A 23,907-nucleotide genomic window follows, 5' to 3' on the forward strand; every position below is an offset into this window, starting at 1 on the left:
TGGAGCTCGTGGAGGAGCTCTGCATGACCTGCACCAGGAGGTGAGCACTGATCTGATCTCTGGGGTTTTTGGAGCCCACCCATCAGGATTTACCCACATGCTCCTTCTGAGGATGCACCAACTGAACCGACCCCAAAGGGGTTTGACCTGCAGCAGCTTTTGAGTGATCTGCCAGCATCGTGGAGTTCCAGTTTGCAGAAGTAAAAGAAAGGCCAAACAAAGGGACCTTGGCACAAGCCTTCACATTTATGGGGGCTCTGACCCCAACAACTGCCCAGCACCATTTCGAAGCGTGTGGAAAATTCAAGTTAGGAACTAGGATCTGGTTCTAAGCACAACCCCACCTTGCCGAAGCAAGCCAACATCCACTTTCATGTGATAGAAGTGTTCTTTTAAAACAAACAAACAAAAAAGAACATTTGAGGTTATCCGAGTTAAAAAACTTAAAAAACCCAAACAGTCCTGCAGTCAGAGTCACACACAGAAGAACCAACCCACACCTACATGCGCCAGGAACAGTAAAATGACAATATATATAAAATTAACCAATAAAGTGCATGTTCCTTATATTACACCTGCCCCTTGGGTGAACGCAACGCCATGGGTTCTGTGGAGAAGTCCCAGCCGAGGGCTCAGGATCACATTGTGTTGTAGAGGGGATTGGTTGTCCGCTTTTTATCATTGGTCTTTTTGAGCCTCCTCAGAGGGTGAGTTCTCCCGTGCTGCTGCCGTGGCGTGACAGCCAGACCTCGACCTGGAGACAAGGAGTCCAGGACCTGCACCTGGAGCAGCGGAGGACCCTCCTCAGATCTAGTCCACGTTGGATCCGTGCTGGAAAACAAGCTCTGCTGGCTGGAGCCGCACTCTTTGGCGTACTGAGCTAGCGGCCTCTCCACAGGCTTGCTCTGGGCAATGCACTCGGTTGTTCTGAGCTGTTCCACAAAATGCTTAGCAGGCTCCGGGGAGGAGAGGCGATGCTTTCCACACGAATCCCTCTCCAACCTCCCCCCACGAAAGCCTCGACCCAGGGCAACGCAGGTGAGAAGCACCGGGTTGGCACTGGAAGAGGCTGACTCCCTCTCGGATAAGTCATCCTTGGAGAGGTCCAGGCAGTCCAGTTTCGCCAAGGATGCCGAGCGTTTCATGTGGGATGGTGTGGTGAGCCCCGCGTGCCGGATCCGAGCCTCTATCTCCTTCGCTCGCTGCTTGACCAGCCCAGGGCTGTTGCTGCGCTCCTCCACGCTGTGGCTGCTGGAGCTGTGGGGGAGGCCATAACACAGGAAGGAGATGTCCAGAAGGTCCATGTTTTCATCACGTTGGCTGGTGAGGTCCTCACCGCTCAGCTGCCTCGAGGTGCCGGCACCCCCTCTGCAGAGAGGTCTGTCCCTGAATGGGAGAGCTGCATCTCCCTCCATGCCACACGGCGTGACCGGCTCGTCATCAGTACTGGTGCTCTGCTCAGTGACTCCTTCCAGGCGGATTACACAGGGGTGAGAACAGTGATCTGGGCTGGCTGAAGGTGTAGAGGTCACCAGGGCAGAGGGAGAAGCAGCACCGAGGTGAGCAGATAACCCACCACTGTCCTCGCTGGGGCTGCCCACAGTGCAGGTGACCTGCTTGCGTACCGTGTGCTCCGGTGAGAGGTTTATCAGCGTTGGAGCTTGGGGACAGGTTGAGCACAAGGAAGGGTTCAAGTTTTCATCTAAAGAAGGGATGGCTGTGACCAGCCCTCCCTGCTCACAGCTTGCATTGGGGCGCTCTGCAGACTTGACCATGGGAGTGTATTCAATGATCTCAATTTTCTTTGGGAGGAGAGAGGGCAGGGCTGGCTCCTCTGTCCCATCAAATGACACTACTGTCCTGCGCTCCTGCGCCATTCCCTCCTGCCCCAGGCTGGGCTCTGCAGGCAGGTGCCTGCCCACAGGCAGCTCTGCTCCAGGAGGCAGAGGCACCTCCTCATCGCCTGGACCCCGTCCTTTGTCACCCTCCGGAGCCAGCTCCGGGGGTGGCTCCTCGCTCTTTCCCCGCAGCAGGAGCTCGGCAGCAGGAGAGTCGTTCCTGGAGTTCTTGCGGGTGGGTAAGATGCACACCGGGGTCGTGTGCTGGTGCTCCTGCTCCTGTCTCAAGCGCTCCTCAAACTCCAGGGTGGCTCGTCGGACAGAGCCAGGGCACCACTTGGGCTCAGGGTTTATGGAGCCGCGAGGCTCTTGCTGCTCCCCTCCAGGGCTGCTTTCCTCCAAGTCCGATTTACCAGAAGATGGCTGAAGGGAGGAGGGAGCTTCTTGCTCAGCTTGCACAGGCTCCTTCTCCTTTTCCTGGTGTCCAGCACAGGCTCCTTCACTCTGTTCCACCCTTTCTGATGCCCAAATCGCCTCCACTGGCAGGTCATGCACCGTGTTCCTCTTTGGTGTCTGGGTGAGGTTGGCTGAACCTTCTTTCTGCTGGGCAGGTCCTGCTGCCTGGTTGATTGACTCGATCTCTGTGATGATTTCCTTCACAGAAATGGCATTTTCTGAGTGGGATCTGGTGAGATGGCCTGTGCTGGGCAGCTCGGGGACCTCCTGCAACACAGAAACAGTACAATTACAGAGTGGATCAGCTGTGCTGACAACACAGCCAACAGCAGCAGCTTAAAGGAAATGGGGGTGCATGTTCCCAAAGGAACAAAAAGTGCACGTGCCAGTGTGTGGGGATAGATTACGAGTGATGACTAATTAAGCATTACTGTCTCTGGGACTGCTTTTAAAATATTCCAGGCTGGATTTTCACCTAGATTGAGATTGAAGAACTTTTTACTTAATTGCCAGGAATTCCAGAGGAAATTTAGCCTTTTTTTTAATAAATAGAAGTCAACAAAAAAAAAAATCCTAATGCTGCTAAAAGCACAGTTTTGAATTAAAAACATGAAAGATTCTGCTCATGTAGGGGAATGAACAGAAGTACAAGATAAAGAATGAAACCTGCTCTGGTTTCCTGGAGGAAAATGGCCAGAGAGGCTCCTCCATCCCCATGGATGCTCCTGCCAAATCACTGGAGAGAGTGTTGGCCTATTGTATTTGGAAGAGTCTTACTGCCTCACATGGAGATGGAAAAGATTCAAGCAATGCAGCGTGGAATTTAAATAAGAGAGGCTCCCAGAAAATCGCCAGAGGCCCCAGACACCATCAATCCCTGTGAGACTCCTGAAGGATGGAAAGCAATTATAAGAGAAAAGTACCTCAATTCAGAGGTTACTAAATTTTGTCAGGATCATCTCTCTACCCAGGAGAGAAGTGAGTCATGACATGCCTGAGCCCATCACTTCAGGCCTGGACAGGCTTGTTCTCTTCCTCCAGCAGTGGAAGTTCTACATCTGCCTTGATTTACTATCCCATTGCTGGTGCTTCCCAACTAGGGGAAGGTGCAGGTTTTATCCTATTCTTTGGTGGATTTCTCAAGTCAAGATAAATACCCGCACTGGTTCAGGATGTTGAACCTTGGGTTCAACCTATCTGATGCAAACCTCAAAAGTAAGTCTCTCATGAGAACAGCACAGCAGGTCAAGGTTGACTCAGCCAGTGCCCTGCCTCTGCCAGCAACCAGATGCTTAAGGAAAAAGCACAGAAAAGGGCAAGTATCTAAAAGTGAAGAAGAGGGGAAGTATCCAGCAATGCCTCCCCAATGGCTACCCTGCTCGGTGAGAGCCACAACTAGAAAATCCCCTGTCCACAGCAGGAGAACAGGCAGGTTTGAGCAGCAGTTCCTAGGAAAAATGAGCAAGTTATTTTAACCTTTTGCTGTTCTTCATCCGTGGAAGAGTCATCTGATGCCTGAGGAGAGTTTCCAGAGCTGTTCCTTCGAGTATCTGCACCTCCATCCACAGCAGGCGGCACTTCCAGCGTAGGCACCCTGGAGACTCCATTCCTTCCACCTCCTGGCTCCTCCATCCTGGAATGGGAGGAAGTGCGTGACCGGCTCTCCTGGGAAAGCTCCACGAATTTCTCCAAAGCACTGAAGAAATCAATCCTGTCTGTACTGAGCTCTGTCACCGTGGGCTGGGCATTCTGCTGGAGGCTTGGGGAATTTTGGTTTGGGGATTGGGGAAAGTCTTTTAAGCACGAAGTGAATTCTTCCATGGGAACCAAGTGCACGTTCATATCAGGCTTAAGGGCATCTTTTTCCAGATCGTCCACTGTCAAATCAGGGAACTCTGTTATTTCCAAAGGGTGCTGGAGTTGCATTAAGGCCTCAGAAGCACGGCAGTTATCAGGGGGAACAGAGTCTACACAACATCCTGCTGTACAGCCATTGATATTGTTCAGGTTCAGCTTGTCCTCCATCTGCTCAGCGTGGAATTCTCGACATGTAAACTCAAGGTGAATCCTTCTCTCCTTCACACACACCTCCTCGATCATGTTGGCATCCTCTGGGAGCTGCTGCTCCCTGTCTAGCTCAGTTGAGTAGATGGGAGACATCGGCTGCTGGTTGTCATTGGTCTTTGCCTCTGAGATCTGGTCAGCTGAGGTGGTGATCTCCTTTTTGTTCAGCTCCAGCCCAGACTTGCAGATGGGCTCGTGATGGTCCGAGAGGTCACTGTCTGAGTGCGAGCGCCACAGTTTATTATGCCGCTGTTTGCTGCGGGGAGGAAAAGAAAGGAAAACATTGAGTAGTGTCTTCACATACCAGAGCCAGACCCACCTTGTTGTAAGAGGATGCAACCTACATGAAGAATCATGTCAAATACTGGAGTCATTGACCACAACTGAGCTTCACTTGAGCAGTTCAGGGTCAAATCCACTGCTGGAGAAGTTGATCCAATAACAAGCCACTTTCCAGTAGCTAAATTCATATTCCCCAGCAGTATTTTACCAGTCCATTCAACAATGCTTAACCGACTACAGAATTTGGTCCTTCCTCAACCATAAAGCACGTTTTGCTAGCAGGTGAGTGATGACCAGAAGAGAGAGGGTCCCTAGTCCTTGATGAGCAGATGGTGGACATAGAATGAAGTTAAATTTCCCTTGTGGCTCCTTCTTTGAACAGCTTCAGTGATCAATAACTGAGCTCTGGTAACCAAGAGAGTAGGGTGGGGTGAGAGGATGTGGGTGTGTGTAACAGAAGACATCCTCAACAGTCAACAAGCCCGCCTTTCACAGGAAGGAAGCTCAAGAGTTCTCCATCTCTTGGAAAGCCCCCTTAGGAAGGTCTAAGCAGTCACAAAGCCAAGCAACATTGCAATGCCTTCCTTATCCCTACCTGCCAAAAAACCCAGCCCAAGCCCCCAGGCTTACAGACTGCAAAGGAGGCAAGTTCTGACAGTGAAACCACACCAGCTAGGCATGTCTGCAAGGGTTTCACGGACTGACCACGGCCACAGGGCTGTGCTTCCACCGATTGCCCCTAGGAGGAGAGCAGATACCACAGAAAGGTCTTGGATCTGCAGGAGAACTTGCAAAACCTCTTCAGCCCCTTGCTAGTGCGAGCAGGTGCTCCCAGACACATCCATTGCCTGCAGTAAGTTAATTAACAGATGCTATTGAACTAATTACAATGCACCGGTTTGGTTGTGGGTGCCCAACAGCTAAGGAAAATATTCCACTGCAGATTTAGCTTTCCAGCCCCATAATCGGCTACAACCTTCATGTATGACACAGGGCAGAATGAGGGCCTTTCAGAGGAGAGGAGGATCAAGACTAAGGCCAAAGGTGTTGCTCTGGGGTGCACGTGCTCTCTCTCTTACGGGTTTTGGAGCAAAGTCTGACACTGGCAGCAGAACCAGGCTTGTCCATGAGGCAGGTTGTTGCCAAGCCTCTGCGTGAGATGCCAAAGACTTCCTGTGTCTCTGCTCATGTAACCTGGGGAGAAGTTGTTGATGTTTTCTGAGGGCACTTCCACCCTGGTGCTTCAGTGCTCGCATCCAGCTGCACATCTGATTTTGAAAGTCAAAACTACCCTCACGCACGAACAAACCCAACTTGCCCAGCACAGCCTTGATCTGAGAATCAAAACACATGTAAACAACCACTGGGAGAGGTGCATTGTATCAGCTTTCAACCTCACACTTCCTCTGCTCTTACAACCTGCAAGATGTGCCAAAAGCAGAACAGGAGCCCATGTCCCTTCCTAGAGCCCACAGCTACCTCTTCACCTTTCCAGGCAGCATTCCCAGTGCCGGGGAGAACATCCCATAGCACAAGGACTGGGGCAGCACTGGGGCTGGCCAGCTTGTGGCCACACCAGCCTTGAATCAGGAGCCTCCCTACCTCCCACCAGGCTGCAGCCAGCTCTCCAGGCTTTGGTATAGCTTTACTGCTGTTGATCCACAAGTTGCACAAGGAATAGAGGATCCCAAACACTGTTTTCCTGTAACTTATCCATAACTAATAAAAGCAACAGGGCTGGCTCAGCCTTTTCGTGGCTATCGCCAGATGGGAAGAGACAGTTTAACTAACCCCAGGAAGTATGACAGTCCCAAAGAGCAAAACACGCTTGTTGTTGTGACTAGAAGCAGGCAGGAGGTTTTCATTTTACAGCTGGAAAACATATCCCAGTTGCTATAACCCCAACACAAAACCGTAACCAGATAGCACAAGCACATGGCTGCCCTCAAATACCATCCCCCTGAAACTGGAGCAGTCACATGAGTGTGAATCTGTTGGGTTTTTGTTTTTTTTACCTGTCCTGGAATACTGCAGCAATAAACAAGGCAGGCAGAGAGCAGAGGGCAAAGCTAAATAACATAAAGAAAGAGGGGAATAAAAAAGCAGTTCGGTGCTGAGAAAGGAACCACATAAAGAGGGACCTTTTCTGCAGCACAGAGAGGCCATTCCTTGCTTCAGTGAAGCTTCATTTACTACAGACTTTTTAGACCTACCCACACAGATGCAATGCACTGCTCTTGCATTTTTTAAAGCCTCACAAGTCATCCTCTTCATGCTGTTGTATGGGGACTTGCAGAGCAGTGGTGTGCTGAAGTGGGACAGGAGCCACACACCAGATAAATGATGGCAGCAACAAAGACTTACCTCCTGAAAGATAAATTACTGGAAGACAGGGGGGAAAAAAAAACCTTAACCAAAATGTTTGTGCAGGGTGGCTCTGCAGGTGTGCCACCAACCACCAGTGTGACAGACTACCTAAACCAACTGCAGGGCTGAACCTGTGATACCAGCTGCTACTACCCCAGGGCTCCTCGCAGGTGTTCACCAATCTGCTGCAAAGGATGTTGATGTGTTTTTCAGGTCTGAAAAGCTGCTTTTCCTCCATCCAGCCTACCCCACTGCGATCTGATTGCCTGGTCAGGTCAACTCCAGCTCAGAGTTAAGCACTGACCTTCATTAACTGGTGCCAGCAGCATGTTTGGTGTCACACAAGGCACAAAAGGCAGGTGTGGTGTCTGTCTCAAAGGGTTTCAGTCCAAATGAGCACAATATCTTGAGTGTTCCACTGTGATCTATCCTGACACTCGGTATTTCCTGGCTTTTGCAAGTGGACAGGATAGACCCAAAGGGACAAAACCAAGCAGAGGACAGAGGTGATAACTATGCCCTAAAGAAAGAATGTAAGTGCTCAAGCTGCTGTAAAAAGCAGCATAAGGCAGGAACCTTTCGACAGCACCATGCATCTATGAAGTAATTACTCTGGTCAAAACATGCCAAGAGCCACCTCCTGTGTCAGGAGGCTCAGCTTGGGTAGTTTTGCTTGCTTCAGATCTGCTCCCTGGCAAAGCACACCAGGATCCTAAACAAAACACCGTAATCTGGTGAACACAGAGTATCACTACCTCCTTCCAACTGACCACGTGAAGACATTGCTTAATGCAGCTTACAAGTGGATTTCTCAGGAGCATGCAATATTTGTGTCTTTTTGCTAATCAGATGATAGGCTTGGGCTTACAACACACTTGCCCAGCTCCACACCAGCCTCAGGACTCCATGCAGGAATAAACACCACTGTTGCAATGCACAGAACATCCTGTCCCCTCCCCTAACACCAACACTTACTGAAGGGATCTAAATAAAACCAGACCAGCTGCTGAGGAGGGGCATGTTCAACAGGGAACTGTAAGGCTGAGATGGAGACAAAGCGAGTTCCCTGCCAAGTGATGTTACAAGCAATAGGAACACCATTTATCTCTGCTGGAGTCTGCACAGCTTTGAATGCTGCATTCAAATGGTAGATCACAGGATGCTACTCTCCAAAAAAAAAATAATCAGCCATCCTAGAAGCCAAAGAGCCTCCTAAAATCTCTTTATTACACCCATTTTCCCAGACTCAGCTGAGATAACCCATGAAAACAAAGTGCTGTCTTTCCCAAGACAATCAGGGGCTCATAATGCAGCAATGGAAGGTTCTAATTAAAATAAGGGAGTTAATCACTTATGCCTTAACAGAGGTAATCAGGGTCATTCCTTCCACTCACCTGGCCAGCAGGATCCCTTGGTATTCCTCCAGCTGCCGCATAAAGCTGGGGTTGGGCTTGGTGACAGTGCGCCGTTCCTTCACATAGTCATATGCCCTGTCCAGGTTCCAGCCATATTCCTTCATGGCATAAGCAATCACTGTGGATGCTGAGCGGCTTACTCCCATCTTGCAGTGCACCAGGCACTTGGAACCAGTTTTCCTGAAGTGGGAGAAAGACAAAAGACAAAAAGAGGATCATTAAATAGAAAACATGGCCTCTGAGAAGCTTAAGAAAACAGCAACTTCTTTACTGGAGCATTATCAAACATATTGTTTCAACGCTGTGGCCACAGTTGGAAGTCTGGGATGCGATATGATAATCCAATTTACAAACTGGAGCAAGACACACAAAGAAAGTGAAGAACAGGGTCTTAATATTCTCAACAGATTTTCTTACAACAGCTTTTCTGAAGCTTTTATCACAAGTGGACAAACATCAGTTGTTTGCAGACTCATGAAGACTGCTAAAGACTAGTATGGCACCCTTGAACGCAGCCCAGGTGGCCCATGGGTATTAAGCAGTACTCCAAATGAAAAGGGCATCCATACGTCACACAAATGTGGTGCCACAGTGCTTAAGTACTTAAGGGAATACAGTGACACCACCTTAAATAAAGTAAGTCTCAAGCCATACTCAAACAAGTCAGCTTGTAAAGGCTATGAGAAATTGCAAGCACCAGCTATGGTTAAGAGATGACAGACTTCTATAATGGAAATAATACTTTAAAGGCAACATATGCCAATCTGTTTTCTGACCAGTTTTCTCTTAGGAAAGCTGCTGAATTAACTGGAGACAACTCATATAACTGGGATGCAGTTCTCTGCAGTAAAAAGGCCCTACTTTCAGCACCTGCTATCAGATTACTCACTATAACTGACAGCTCAGAGACCTACACAGGCACTTACTCCCGTTAAAAGAAAGAGTTTACCCTGGAGCATTATGCTACAAGAAATCACTTCCAGACTGTGGGCTCCATCACACAAACTCACAATGCAAGGAACAGCTTATGTTTGGTTTTGGCTTAGAAGGTTTTACTTCTCACTTTGGTAAGCCCTGCTCAGTTTGTTACTGCCTTTTCCTCCCTCCAGCACCTCTGCAGATCCATTGCATTTCCTAAGCAGCAGGCAAACTGTTAGCTCCCCAATACAGGAATGATCCATTCCACTGTTTGCCTGGACTGCAACTGGACAGAAACCCCTCACTAGTCCTACCTGCTCCTTGTACAAGCATATGCAAGAATGAAAATCTGTGGAAAGCAACTCTTAGCCAGAAACTACAGAATGAAAATGCTTTGATGGTGGATATGCAAGGAGGAAAAGTAGTTAAGAAAGTCAGTAGGAAAATATAAAATACTTAGTATACATCTTCTAAATGTGTTTGTTCTGCTCTGAAAAGACTTACTTTGCCTTGGAGATGAATTTGTAGGTGTCATTCCAGTAAGCCAGAAGATCTGTTGCTTCTTCATCATACACCCGAATGTTATGGTATTCAAAGAGCCCTGGGAAGAAGTTATCTATTTCTCGAGTCACGTTCAAGATATACCTCACCCTGCATGGAAACAGAGAACAGATGAAAATGCAGAATGTGCAGAACACAGCAGGTTCAAAGACAGATCACAGCTGCCGCGCAACAGCCTTGCCTTGCGAGTGGCAAAACTCACAGCATTTGAAGTTGCAGTCTTGAACACACCTCCTTGGAAACCAGGGCTCAATGCAAAGAAGCAGCAGCTGATACAGACAAAGGGTTTTGCTGAGCAATTTCAAGCCTAATCTCTGATAAAAGGGCTCCCACCCATGCTGGAGAGAAGCTTCCTCTACAGTATGTCAGGTTACACACTACATGCCCACTTAAGTCAGCAACGCTTGTGTCACAGGAGCTCCTGCCCAGACTGCTCAGTTTGTGTTTGGACATGTTCTCAAAGCCCCTTTGTGAATCTCTCCTCCTGCTGCACCAGCAACACAGGAAGATTGAAGGCATAAGCTCATGAACTACACCATAGTTAAATGTGTAAAGTAACTACAGAGAGATGCAATGGACAATAAGCCACTGGGGAGGATTTGTTTCTTCTCCCTTAATTTTCTGGAAAGGAAACTTCTAGAGAAAGTATATGGTATTTATGTACACTACATCCAGTATTTCTAGCCCTGAGGGTTACTCGTAAGATGCTTACGAACTGCACTCACACTGGGCTATCAGACAGAACAAGAGCACTTCCAGGGAGTGACATCTTTTCCCTAACAGGTATGAGACCCCTGGCAGTCAAGTAGGACCTGTCTGACTCAAGGGAACTGCAGCAGACCCTGAGCTGAATGAGGAGAGTCCATTTTGCCAGGCTGATTTTCTGAGGTACAGAACTACGCTAGCAATTCAATTCAGCAGTGATTAGTTTTCTTTCCACTGGATTTGGCACAAATAAGCCAAGCCTGTAAATAATGACTTAATTGCAAAATCTTGTTGCTTAGATCCACCTGGCCTAGAGAAAGGATACTCTAAGCTTAAGCCTGAAAGGGCAGGAGACAGAGGAACCCATCAGTGCTAAGCCTGAGAGCTACAGGACTTCCTCCTGGGCCCCACTCAAGGCAACAAATGCTCTTTTTACATTTTCCTTCCTGCTGCAGTCCAGAGGCCCAGACTCAAAGTGCCTCTGTAATCGTGAGACCTCAGTCCAGAACAACAGGCTGGAGCAGAGGGCACAGAGCCAACTACATAGCATCCAGTTAAGTAATTATGGCTTTTTGCTACTTATAGCTCTGAGATTGCTGTCTTCCTTTGTTCACCAAGGGGATGACAGTCAAGGTCAGGGAACAAGAATCTTTTACTTTAGGGTGCCTTTTTGTGCGATGCGGAGTTTAGAGGAAGCAAGAGCTTGTTTGGATCTGCAAACCCTTTAGTAAGACTCAGGTTACACAGCAGGTATGGAAGAGCATTTGTTGCACAGACAAGTGTTGAGGCCAGGCTCTTGCTTTTAAGCTGATAGCCTGAAGCTACTTACCCTCTGTTCTGCAAGTCTTCCAAATTGGAGGCGTTCCATTCTGAGCCCTGCAGGGAGAACATGCAAAGAGACACATCAGCTAGAAGGAAGGCATGGCCAGACAACTGATGGAGGGAGGGACTGTCACCAGTGACCTGGAGTAAGAAGCTGGCCAGCCAAAGTGTTGGAGAGCAGGGAATCTTTTGCATACATGGGTACACAGAAGAGTGGTAACACTGCTGATGTTCATCACCTTACCTCACCCCATTAAGCAGACCTATTCTGAAGCAAGAAGCAGCTCTGCAAGGCCAGAGCCCAGCACCATACACTGTCACTTCCTGCAAACCACTGACAAACCAACCTCAGCAAAGATGAGACCACTCCACCCTTTCCCTGGAGGCTGCTGCCAGCTCTACCCCACAGCAGAGAGACAGCCAGCTCCATCCAGGTGCTTTTTATGCATGAAACACCTATCTCACACATCAAAGGCACCACCACAGTAAGCTCACTTGGGTTACACCTTGTCTCCCCATGTTCAAAGCCTGTGTGAACAGAAACAAACACATTTAACCCTGGCTAGCTAATCCTCTTCTCTGCAGCACGCACAGGGCCTCCAAGCTGCTTGCTTCCTGCCCAAACACATAAATCCTGACTGAGGACAAAAGCACTCAGAGAAAGGCTTCCTTCAAAATTTAAGGTGCACAAGCTATCTGCTTCCCTGCCCTAAAGTAGGTCCTGAATGGAAAGATGGTTCAGATAAAAGAGAAAGCAAGAGGGACCGAGGCAGCACTACTATCACTGCTCATGGCTGCTCCCATGGCACAGGCTTCCACATCATCCAAGGGCCAGAAGAGGCACAGCGCCAGGGTGAGCCAGCCCTTGGAGGATACCCACTGCTGTCAAAGCCTGTCAGCCTGAAAGAGAGAACATCCCAGTCTTGCAGTATCCACCCAGAGGGTGGGTTGCTGCTTGCCCCAGAAAGCACAGAGACCTTGCTTTTGAGATGCGGCGCTCCAAGAGCTCTGACTCACGGGCACACACTGGTGCTCATGACAGCACTTCCAGAGAAGTTCTGAGCGCTCCCAGCCCATGTCTGGATGTACATGCCGTGTCCAGGAAAGGGCTGTGGTACTACCCTGGTAGCTACCGGGGACAAGCCTGTTGACACAAAAAGCAGCTCGCTCTTCCCAAAGTGAACTGCTTCCTAAGAGAACTCATCCTGATGAGGACACCATTCAAGGGCGCAGCACAGATGGGACTCTCAATTTTGAGCAGGATAAAAGAGCAATTGTAGCACAGATTACAGCAGAATCCATCACCTTTAGCCACAGATCAGGTCAACCCCAGCAAAGTCCAGAGCTGTGCACAATCTGAAGGATGACTATGGGGGTCTTGCTATTCAGTAACTGCTAGCAAGCATATTTTGATCCCTGCTGTATTCACCCTGGCCCCCAGCCTTAGTTAGCTTCATGTTGTCTTTTTCTGGCCAAGGAAGAATACCTTAACTCAGGCCTGGGAAGCACCAGTTTCCACAGGTATGGAGAACAATGCTGCAGCAGTGAAAGCCTTTTCTCCTGTCCTTTGATCCACAATTATCAACATCATCAGGTCTCTTATTTCCTGCTTAGTTATTTTAGCACTCCCTAAGTGGGATCCCACAGGGTTCTTGCCTCCACCTGGAAGGAAACAGCTCCGTGCCTCACTTTGCCTTGCAGTATACACACTCCTGGATTAAGCTGGTACCCAGCTCCTCACCACAGAGCTGCTTTGCAAATACTTCCATTCCACACATTAGCCACAGCATTTCTCCTTCAAGCCTTGTTTTAAAGGTCTTGTTCCCATTAAATATACTCAGAGCCAAGACTCCAAGCCCTGCAGCGCACTGAACTGCCTGTACTGCTTTTGACTAGCACTGTAAGCCTATGAACAGGTCTGTCTCTCCAGAGAACACATAGTTTGCAAGAATAAAACCCATTACTTGTAGGTACTTTAAGTTTCCTGGCTCTGCCCCACCACAGTTTCTTGGAAGCACTCACATTAACACACACCATCGCTTCTGAGCCACGGTACTAAGCTTCGAGGAGACTGGGAGAGGCCCTCTCCATTTTGAAAGCCCAGCAGGTCCAAGAGGAATGGCTTTGTTTCAAGTTGAGCCAACCTCATAGGCTAGACTTCCCAACCAAACCTGTGTCCGTTGCTCCAGGGCTGGGAAATCCAGTGGAACGCTGACTCACCAGAAGGAGGTGCAGTAATTAGACAGGGCCCAGCAGCAATGAAAGGCAACTAAGCCAGCAAAACATTAACAGGCAAAATGTTTATGTTTCCTTAAGTGACTTATCTTCAGGATTCTTCATTAAGCTCCTCTGTTCCTCCTGGACCACATGAACTCAGAGCTTCCCATGTTACAAGAGTGTGATTCCACCTGAACGTTACACAGCTCCCCCCAACAGCTCCCCTCCCTCTTTGCTTTAGTTATGCCCTTCCCAAACACACTCCAAGAACTTGCTGTGTGGATACCCTGGATGGTTAAAGATACAAAACTAGTCTTACATCAATGGAAATAGCCCTGAAAAGTAGTTAGAATTGAGACTTTTCCACCTTCCATCCTCTAGTATCTTAGAATACTGGGTCGGAAGGGACCTCAAAGATTACTGGTCCAACCTTTCGAGGCAAAGTATGACATAGACTAGTGACAGGGTCTACAGCTTGGCTGGTGGTGTATGGCAAAGTGTAGCACAGCTGAGAAGCCAGGCTGCTCTCGTTCAATAGCACTAGTGTGTTGCTTAAGAGTATGTGACCCAAGGATCAGTCAATCTCTCCTTCAGGGCTCCTTTAAGTTCCTCCAGAGGCCCCTGTGTCAACCAAGACATAGGGAGATGTGTTTGGTGCATTTACTTTTGAATTCACTGTAAGACTTACCAAAAAGACATGATCAAATATCTGTGTGGGGCTGTCCATCTGCCCGAGGATCACTATCATTTCATTGTCAATGAACTCTTTGAACTCCCGCAGGTTACACACCATCTGCATCTCCAGCTCGGTGCGTATCTGGGTGGGGAGGAGGAACACAAAGAAGCCATGTGAAGTTTTTGTTCCAGCCTTTCATCATGGCATAAAGTACAGAGTGCTCTAGTTTGCACAACAGCATTTCCAGTGCTGTTCCCTCACCACTCACCTCTTTTGACGTGATGTTCTCCAAATCTTTTTGCATCATGATCTCCCTTAACTTGGTCTTAATCAGCCGCTCTGTGCGTTCCCGCTCAGTTGGACTGTCAGAAGCAAGCAAGAAGAAACAGTCACCAGAAGGGGAAACAAACTGGACTCATAGCACTTTTAAACAGCACTGGATACTCTGCAGCCTCAGATACTCACACTACTTCCCCCAAGAACGTCCTCAGCTAAAGGGAATTCAGGTGACTGTAAAGCCCAGTTTAGATTCCTAGTTGTATATGAAAGAGACCAACTGAATGCTCCTAATCCATTGTTGTCATCTAGAGAACCTTTGGTATTTGGTAAAATTTAAATTGGGAAGGCTGCATTATACTCTCTGGAGCAATATCTAAGCCTCCCCCTACCTTTCTTGGAAAGGTAACAGCTCCAAAGCTCCTTACATGGAGAGACAAGGGCAGCTAAGCCTCTGTGCATTCCTCCAGCCTCTGCTGCCAGGGGCCTTATCACCAGCTGCAAAAATAGCCTGACTAACACCAGGGGAAGCTGCAACAGAGCAGCAGCCCAGAGCTGTCTCACCCATCATCTTTAGAAGGGACCCAGCAGCAACATCTCACAGCACCTTTCTGTTTCTCTGGAAGGCTGCCCTGATGGTGACTGCAGAGACACTTCTCTGCTTTACCAGTGTCCAACTGGTGGTTCACAAATAAAGATCATCAATGTTCCTGATCCTTTTCACTTCCTGCATTATTTTAGGACTCAATTAAGGGAACACGGTCTCGGTGTCCCCAGGAAATCATTCAACTGCTGCCCCAGGGGAAAGGGTGGGTGACACAAAATTTATGTATAATAAGCCAAAAGAGAATATTAACCTGACAGCTTGCCAAAACTTCTCAGCCACCCTCCTTGTACATTAAGAAACAATTAAATGTGAAGACTTGTTCACAGCTGAACAACTGCTTAGCATTATTATTCACTCACCAAACTCCAGCAACAGGAAATCTCTGAGAGCATAAATCAACCAACAGCACTATAACCTGTGAGAGCAGCTGGGCCTAGTGAAGTCATTTCTTCTGCTACAAACTGGGCAACTAAGCCCTCATGCTCAGCATCACATCTGGACACAGACTACCTTTGAGGTTCTATGGTATCAGTACCATCAACAATTACTAATTACAGGGGATGTAAACCTTTAATGTAGATACAGCCTACACAGTTTGCCTTTCCAAACTGTCCACCTATCCACCTCAGCCACTGTTTTGGACAATATAGCACCAGACATCCAAATGTTTAGCTGGAGACAGCTTAGGACCTATACACTGTCCTGCTCCACACTTGCAGAGCTCCTCAAAACACTAAAAAACTGTGTTGCTCTTTGTCCCCATTCTTAGGTGTGTCAGCTGGATGCCTATAAGGATGCTTCTGAGCTCACAGTCTCAGAAGTCCATACATAGACACTTTTCAGCAAAATTAACTGAATAAGGAATAAAAGAAAAGACCATGTTACCCTAAGCATGTGCTCAGACACATGCCAGTGTAAGAGCAAAGTCCAGAGAAACCTATTTCTTCCAGGAGACACCAGACCTGGAAACCAGAGGACAAAACCAGCAAAGAGGAAAGCCTAGGTACTAGAATACACCTCACCTCTTGCTAGTAACACAGGACTTACCTTGCAGAAGATCTGCAAGCCTGAAGGGCAAAGTAAACAACTGGACTAAAAACAGGAGCTGGAGATGCACAGGAACCCCAGGAGGGGTAAACTTCCAGTGCTGGTATCTACCTCACCAGGGGTCGATTATTACCTGGAAGATGAAACCTGTCCTTATTAATACCTAATTAAGAGTAATCTCTTGTGGAAAGTTCTCCTCATTTGGAGACTGCAGCCAAACACTTGGGGCTCAGCAGAGCCAGCCCAACTTACACATCTGTGAAGAGGGCGGGCGAGTCGGGCCGGTGGGACTGGACATCTTGCATGGCATTCCACTCATTGACTGACGACTGGTCGGAGTTGATATGGCTCTCATAGTAACTGACCCACGTGAGGAAGAGGCTCCCTGGGTAGTAATTGTTGCTCCGTGCCACCTCACAAGCTTTATGTAAACTCTGCAGAGCAGACCTAGGAAGGGAAAAATACTTGCAGGGTTATAATATTTTCCTCAGGTTGGTACCAAGCACAAAGCAGCAGCCAAATCCAAGATGCTGCTCAGGTCCCATCAGTCAGTACAAACCCCAGTGCTACAGGTAACAGCCCCCAGCACTGAGGAGGAGGCTGTCTGGCAAAGGCTTGGATAACCATATGCTGCAAGAACTTCCATGTCTTAACTGAAGTATGCCAAGACAAGCCTGGAAAGCAGCAAAAGTGCTCACAATTGACAAGGCAGAGGCGCCTCTGTCTCTGCCTCTTAAAACCTGCTACAACCGCCTAAGAGAAAAAACAGAAGGCACAGAGTTTGTGTCCAAGCCAGAGTGCTCTGACAACTCTCACTGTGCCATCAGATTCCCTGGACATCCAGAAATCAGACATGGAGAGCTGCACAACCAAGGGCTTAGGACTTGACTCTACTGAAGTGTTTAGGTGTCCACCCTCTCTCACGAGGGATGTCAGAAGTTTCTTCAGCTGCTCCTGGCAAACAAATCCCCCTCTCCTATTTTTAGCTTGTTTTAGATCTTTGATTGGGATCAGAAGGATCCAGGTCAAAATCACTTGGGTGACACAGTAGCATGACACCCTGACAGGCAATGTATTTCTGCAATGCAAAGAAGCTTGAGCCAGAAATACTTTCATGGCCTCTACATTCTTACATGAGCCACCCTAAAAGGAAATTAAAATGCAGGCAGCTTCTCTTTCCTTCTCGCTGTCACAATGAACATGTCTCAGTGGAGACACAGACTCCCAAAATATGCAGTGTGTATTCCCCCGATTTCAAACACATGCTCAAAGCAATTCGACTTCAGAGAGATTCAGAGCAGCAGCTCTTTACAAGGAAAGTGACCCTATTCCTTCCTACCTCCAGCCAAGATGAAGGCGCAGCTGCAGCAGAACTATAAACTCACTGCTGTATACCAGCACTTGCATGTTTTCTTTTGCCTTTAGTATCAGACTTCCTTCCCTGTCTCTGAAGGAGACTCCTGGCTGCTCAAGTAGGTCTCAAGATACCAGTAACACAAAACAGCACCTGATCTTTAAAAGCTCAAGCAGCCAAAACACCTTGGAAAAAGCATCACTGGGAAGTACTTACCACATTGCCTGTACAGACACCGGCTTGAATATGTGAACCCTGTTATCTGTTGATACACTGAACCCTCTGGGGAGAAGGGGAAAAAAAAGCAGAGTAAAAATGCATCCCAAAAGCCACTTTTCAGTTAATAGTTGATAGTTGGTAGCACATTAGAACAGCAAAGGACTAGCCCTATGCATACACTGCTGAGTTCAGCTAGCAAACAGATCAAAACAGCACGCTAAAAGCTCTACGATAACTCTTTTTAAGCAGCTGCTGTTCAGGGTTGAAACTAAGACAGTGGGATAGTGCTGGGCTGTCCTGTTTACCTTGGCAACACAAATTCAGTGCCACAGCTGGGAGCAACAGAGTCCAGCTATAGGGATCCTGGGGCAGCTACCAAGGGAAAGAAAAGTCATTCCATGCACTGCACTAGACAGGCTTTGTAACTGGCACAAACAGGAGTCTGCAAGTCAGGTGTCTATTTGGCAGAGAAACATCATTCTTATTTTATGTTCAGCTGAATGCTGCCTGCTGCAGCATGATGGAGGCACATAATAGGATCCCTTTAAGGAGCTTTCACTATACACCCACTCTCCAGGAAAAGCTCCTTTACTCCAGCTTAAACACACACATAAGCCACTGTCTCAGTGCGTGTTTATTCACACATAAGTCAATTATTGGTGTTCCCTGCCACAACCACTGTGATTTAGGGCCTTTGAGCCTACTAACCCCATACAGCTCAACAACAGCTCTGCTGGAGCTGATAGGGCTCTGTGGTCATTTGAATCCTTTCCCACACACCGTGCTGTAAGCTCACACACAGAGACCCTCTGCTATTCACCCCAGAACATGCAAAAGACACTCACCCATCTCCATCCAGGTGGATCAAGGTGTCACTCCACAGCGGCAGCACCAAGCCCATTGTACAAGTGCTACTGTAGTAAGAAAGAGGTGGTCATCCCATCTGCTACAGCACCGTGCTGTTAGTGTAATTTCAGAGCAATAGTTGTGTATTTTTGTACTCATTAAGGAAAACACATGGAAAAATCCCACTGTTGCTTCGGGGACAAACAGTGCCACTGGTGTTCTACAGGTGTCTGGCAAGGATCATTAACCAGATACAGGGTACAGCAATACTCTGTCAAGCAAGCTTAAAGGGTTAACATACACCCAAGAGAAGAGCAAACAGGATTCAAAAGCAGCAAGCTGTGTGCAGAGTATCAGAGGGGGCTCAGAGTCTTCAGTCAGCTCAAGGCTTTTCTTTACAGATTAGTCCCTCTCAGGCTCAAGTGGTTTGGTTCTAGCTCTGATTTTGCAGTCCACAGGTTTGTTTTCTTGTTTGTCCCTCAGCCCCAGCTGCTGGGAATGGGGATCTGTGCAGTGCAACAGCAGGGTGACTGGCAGCAAGGCAGGCCAGCAATCGCAGCCTATCACCCGCTGCTGACTCCTGACTTCTTCACCCTCCTGCACCTCAAGGATGAGCACAACAACCCACTGAGACAGACACCTCTTGGCAATCCCACTCCTCTCTCAGCTGCTTTGACCTCTTTGCCCTCACAGTCACCTGCTTTCTGTAAGGCTGAGCAAAAAGCCAAGTTGAAAGCAGAAGTCAAGCAATGGAAAAAGGAAGGGGAACCCCAACACAGCCTGCACCAAGTAGTCAAACAAAAAAGCTGAATCTCATAAAGCTGTAAAATTGGTCCATAACCAAAACAGCATCTTAAAGAACTGGATTCTATTGTCTCTTGCTCTTACGCTTTGTAATAGCTGCTCTCAAATTTCCACAAGCCCTAACACCCCTGTCAGTCTCTGCAGCTCATGAGAAGTGGGGGAAGAAGGTGAGACTCGAAGCTTCAGAGGGTCAGCAGACATGAAGCCCTGTAAATGTACACGCCTCAGAGTGACTGGTGCCCAGCACAAGGAGACACTGTGGCACGCAGCTATTTCTGTTGACAACATGAGATGAGCTCATGGAAAGTTGTGTTTTTAAAAGGCTTCCCAAGGTGGCCAGGGTATTTTTAGTGATCCTGTTCAGCAGTCACTTATCAGAGACCATAGCAACAAGTCTACATTGAGTTATAAATACCAAGTGGGCTAGGGGAGGGTGTATCACACTGACCATCCAGAACTGAAGTAACTCTAGCAGAAAGCTAAAATGACCCTGCTGTGTTATTAGAGACTGAATACCAGTGAGCTCTCAGTTATCAAAGGTGGCTGTGCTGGTACCTCACAGCCAATAGCAAACTCCAATCTCACAGCAACCTGGGCAAGGACAAGTTATTCTTACTCTACCACAACTCTGAGCTACAGCTGTGCACACATACAGAGGAAGGGAGACAGGAGCAGTGGCAGCATCAAGCTGGTCCTTCTTTTTACCAGGCATCACTTGAGCTAAAGATCCAAACCAAGCCATATGAAGTTAAGCATGGTGGCTGTTGTGATCAGCAGCCTGGTTGGAAGGAACTTCCTTAGCCAAACAGTTAAAAAGAGATTTTCTGGTAACCCTGCAAACTACCTGAAATTTCTTCCAATTAGGGTCAAAAGCAAGACTCATTCCTGTAGCAATTGTGCTACAAGTAAGCATGTGTACAAAACCTTCCAAAATCACCAGATATCCAGGTGATTCTTTCCCCATGTATGCCAAAACTTACTTACAACTCATGTGCCTTCGGTCCCTCTCCAAAGTGCCCAGTGTCCTCTTGTAAATGCAAAGCTTCTGCCCCTGAAGCTGTTGGAGGTGCTTCCTCCTGGCTTACAGTCACTCCAGCAGCAAATGCTGCTTCCCAGCCACATGCTGCAGCCTTTTAGAGAGGTCAGCAGCAATTTAAACGAATGAAGCAAAAGCACTAAACCCTGATGACACACTGATGTCTGGGGAGAGGACATGTTGTGCAAGCTCTGCCATCAGCAACCCTGATATTCCCATCAGGCTCTTTCTGTCATGACCTTGGAGGGGCTGCCTGACAATCACCTTCTTATTAGCTGCTCTCCTGAACCCTGATGTCCAGCTTTTCTAGTCGCAGCTTTTTCTTTCTTTGCATCCAAGTTGTCCCTGTCTCTGATGTGCAGATGCAGGATCAGGGACCTCACCATTTATAGACGCTTAAGGGTACTTAACATCCTCACACAGGCTTGGAGGACTGGAGGAAATGCTGACCTGCACTGTCACCTTCCCACTTGCCACCTCCCTTCAAGAAATAAAAGGGGAATTCTGGATCTCAAGAAAGGTGTTAGCTGGAAAACTTGAAGCAGTCTATCCTCAGAAAGCATGGACACCAGACAGGGATTTCTACATTTGACACGTGGTGAACATGAGGACTTCCCCCACCTGGACACTGTGAGTACCTGTCATTGGAAGAGAAATCCATTCCTAGGACAATGCTCTCTTCGGTGTCTTGTCTGCCGTTGGTGGACACTACCACCATGTATCTAGTGCGGTTCTGGTAGGTGCTTTCCAGTCTTACAGCCTAAAGGAAGGAAAAGGAGACATCAGCAGTGCAGCCAGCAAAACACACACCCCATTATCTTTACAAGCCACTTGTTCATGCTGAGTGACAGGCGCAGAAGCAGTGATGCAGTTTGCACTAGTACTTCTCAGCTGGGTAACCAGCAGAAGAGGGAGAAGCGACTTATTCTCTCACGTACTGCTTTCCTCAACAATGGGATGTTCCAGGTCCCTTCTGTAGGCCTGTCCTGTCCCACCAAGGCTGTGTTTAAACAGTCCTCCAACTGGTCCCAGCCTAGAGAGCTTCATGGAGCATTACATGTCCAGCAAGACGGGCACGGAACATGTTCTTCTTCTCTCAGAGGACTTTGTCCAAAGAGCTAAGGCTTTCCTTTAAACTACTGTGTGCTGCAACAGCTCCAATGAGACTCTTTCGACCACCTTCCCAGGCAGCTGGGCAGAAAACCAGGATCTAATTCATCATTTCCTGCTGGCCCTTTGAATCCTTCTAGCTGCTTCCCCAGTGCAGAAGCAACCTTACTGCCTTACACCTGCAGGAAAAGATCTCCCCATCACTAAGCTGTACCCATGGGTGCATTCAGATTGCCCAGAGAAGGTGAAAGACATTGTGCCTCAGTGATCCTACCACAACCACATGTACCCTGGAGCCAAGAGAGAGATCTAGCAGGACTGGAGAATGCCTGAACTTCAACCCTGCACTCCCCCAAATCAAATACTACTGACAGCATTCAGAGAGCAGTTGTGAACTGTCAGACCAACATCGAAGCTCCTGAAAGGCCACAGTGAAGTACAATACTCCTCCAAAAGCCACAAGGAAGTGAGAACTGAAGAGACTTCAGCAAGTCCTCTTACAGACAGACTGCTGGCGAGTGAGGAGCCCGGGGAAGGGAGCCCAGCATTGCCAGTTTTCCCCCCAACATCTGCAGTAAGCAGCCTTCTCTTGCACCACTCTTTGGACTCTGTTCCACACCATTTGCAGTTATTTTAGTCACAGACAAACTAGGACATCCCTAGAAAGGAAGTGTTGTAATCACGTATATCAAAGCTTAACTTTGGACAGCCTAATCCAGCCCCAAAACCGTCTGGCCTCTGTGTTTACCATCTTGTTAAACTGCTTCTTGAGCTTTGAGCAGGGCCTGCAGAGCGCAAACATGGGTGAGAAGGAGCCGTCACAGCCCAGTCTTGCCCTGTGCTGTGATGGGAACAAATTGCTGAATTCCTTGTGACTCAGCAGTTGAAGCTCAAAGTGGTGTTTGACACCCTTCACAAAGTGAACCTGAATTCCTCAAACACCAGCAGCCCCTCTGAACCTCTGTTTGTGTAGGCATTTCATGGTGGCCCCATGGGAGTTCATGGCTCAGAGAGCCCAGTTTCAACAGTCATTTTACCCTTACGTAAAAAGCTCACAAAATAACTATAGTGTGGAATCTCTCAGGAGTAAACTGTTTTTCCCAATACACTCTTAGTTCTTTGTAACTTGGTCTTGAGGCCAGAATGGCACTTTGTGGCTTAGAGGAAACCCCCTCTGACCTCCTCACACTTCACCTGTCCACTAGCCATTAAGTCTTGGCCACAAGGTATGGCAGTCTACAATAAAGGTTCAAACAGCACAGGCAGCTGAAACAGAGCTCACTATCTTCACTGGAGTGCTCTATCACAGCTGAGAGCAGCAGGGAAAGCTTCCCAGTGGCATTGCAGGGAGCAGCAGCTCTAGTGATGGGGACAGAACAGCAAGTGCAGGCAAGAGATAGTGTTCACTCCGTCTTGTAGACTTGTCCAATGGGACCAAAGAGTAACACAAACTACCCAAATGCTGATGTCAGCAGACAGACGTGCTCTGTACAGCCAGAGACTGTGCCCCACCCCATCTCTTTAGGAGAAGTCATGCTAAAACCAGCCTTATTTTCCTTCTTGCTCCTTGAGTCACTGGGATTCCTTTGGAAACACGGAGGATCAAAGTGGTCAGTCCTTCAAGGTGTGAATTCTGCCCAAGATGGCTGTTTCTACAACTAACCACTTGTAGCAAAACAGAAAGGGTGCTCTTCAACCTAGAAGAGCAAGCAGTCACCAAGGTCTTGGTGGTTAAAGTCATTACCTACATTAGGAACCAAACTTCAAACAGAAACATGGACTTGGCTAAAATGGGAGTGGATGGACAACAGACGCCTTGTGGCCGGGGCATCCACACACAAGTTTTGCTCTGCTTCTCTTGAGGACAGTCCAGCAGCAAGAGGATTAACTTAACTTACTTTGCTAAACCAATTTGGCTATCAGTGATGGGAAGCGTGGTCTTAATGCAAGACCCTTTAGAAGAGGGCTTGACAAACAGCAACCAAAGGTCACGTAGCTTCAAGTCAGTGTGCTGGCATTTTCGGAGGGCCACTTAAGAGAAACAGGGCATGGCTTACTGTTGTTCTCTAGATTCAACACTTAGACCCTTGCCACAAAGCAAAGAATCATGACGTGAGCAGATAAATTGTTCTGCTAAATTTACTCCAATAATAAACCAGCAAACTTGACATTGTAAACCAGCCAACACAACAGTTTCCATCAGAGCTCCACACAACCATCAGATCACAAATTAGTGTCCAACCCTTCCATTAGGTACTAGTTCATGTGCTGTGCTCACCTGACAGCA

The 23,907-nt window shown here is 48.0% G+C and overlaps 1 protein-coding gene across 1 annotated transcript in view; it reads right to left on the bottom strand.

The window, feature by feature from the left end:
* Nucleotides 1-638: 638 nt before the first annotated feature.
* The window catches only part of SSH2 (slingshot protein phosphatase 2), a gene marked incomplete at its 5' end in the record, with an annotated part of 30,135 nt that continues 6,866 nt past the window's right edge, over nucleotides 639-23,907 (bottom strand). Inside the window, 11 exons of the mRNA XM_010013074.1 lie at nucleotides 639-2,561; nucleotides 3,771-4,614; nucleotides 8,402-8,602; nucleotides 9,845-9,991; nucleotides 11,436-11,482; nucleotides 14,334-14,462; nucleotides 14,590-14,683; nucleotides 16,504-16,698; nucleotides 17,822-17,887; nucleotides 18,670-18,738; nucleotides 21,149-21,270. Coding sequence (XP_010011376.1) covers nucleotides 639-2,561; nucleotides 3,771-4,614; nucleotides 8,402-8,602; nucleotides 9,845-9,991; nucleotides 11,436-11,482; nucleotides 14,334-14,462; nucleotides 14,590-14,683; nucleotides 16,504-16,698; nucleotides 17,822-17,887; nucleotides 18,670-18,738; nucleotides 21,149-21,270 — 3,837 coding nt within the window. The remainder of the gene's footprint in view (nucleotides 2,562-3,770; nucleotides 4,615-8,401; nucleotides 8,603-9,844; nucleotides 9,992-11,435; nucleotides 11,483-14,333; nucleotides 14,463-14,589; nucleotides 14,684-16,503; nucleotides 16,699-17,821; nucleotides 17,888-18,669; nucleotides 18,739-21,148; nucleotides 21,271-23,907) is intronic.

The sequence above is a fragment of the Nestor notabilis genome, unplaced genomic scaffold (genome assembly GCF_000696875.1).
Source record: "Nestor notabilis isolate BGI_N333 unplaced genomic scaffold, ASM69687v1 scaffold22754, whole genome shotgun sequence".
Classification (NCBI taxonomy): Eukaryota; Metazoa; Chordata; class Aves; order Psittaciformes; family Psittacidae; genus Nestor; species Nestor notabilis.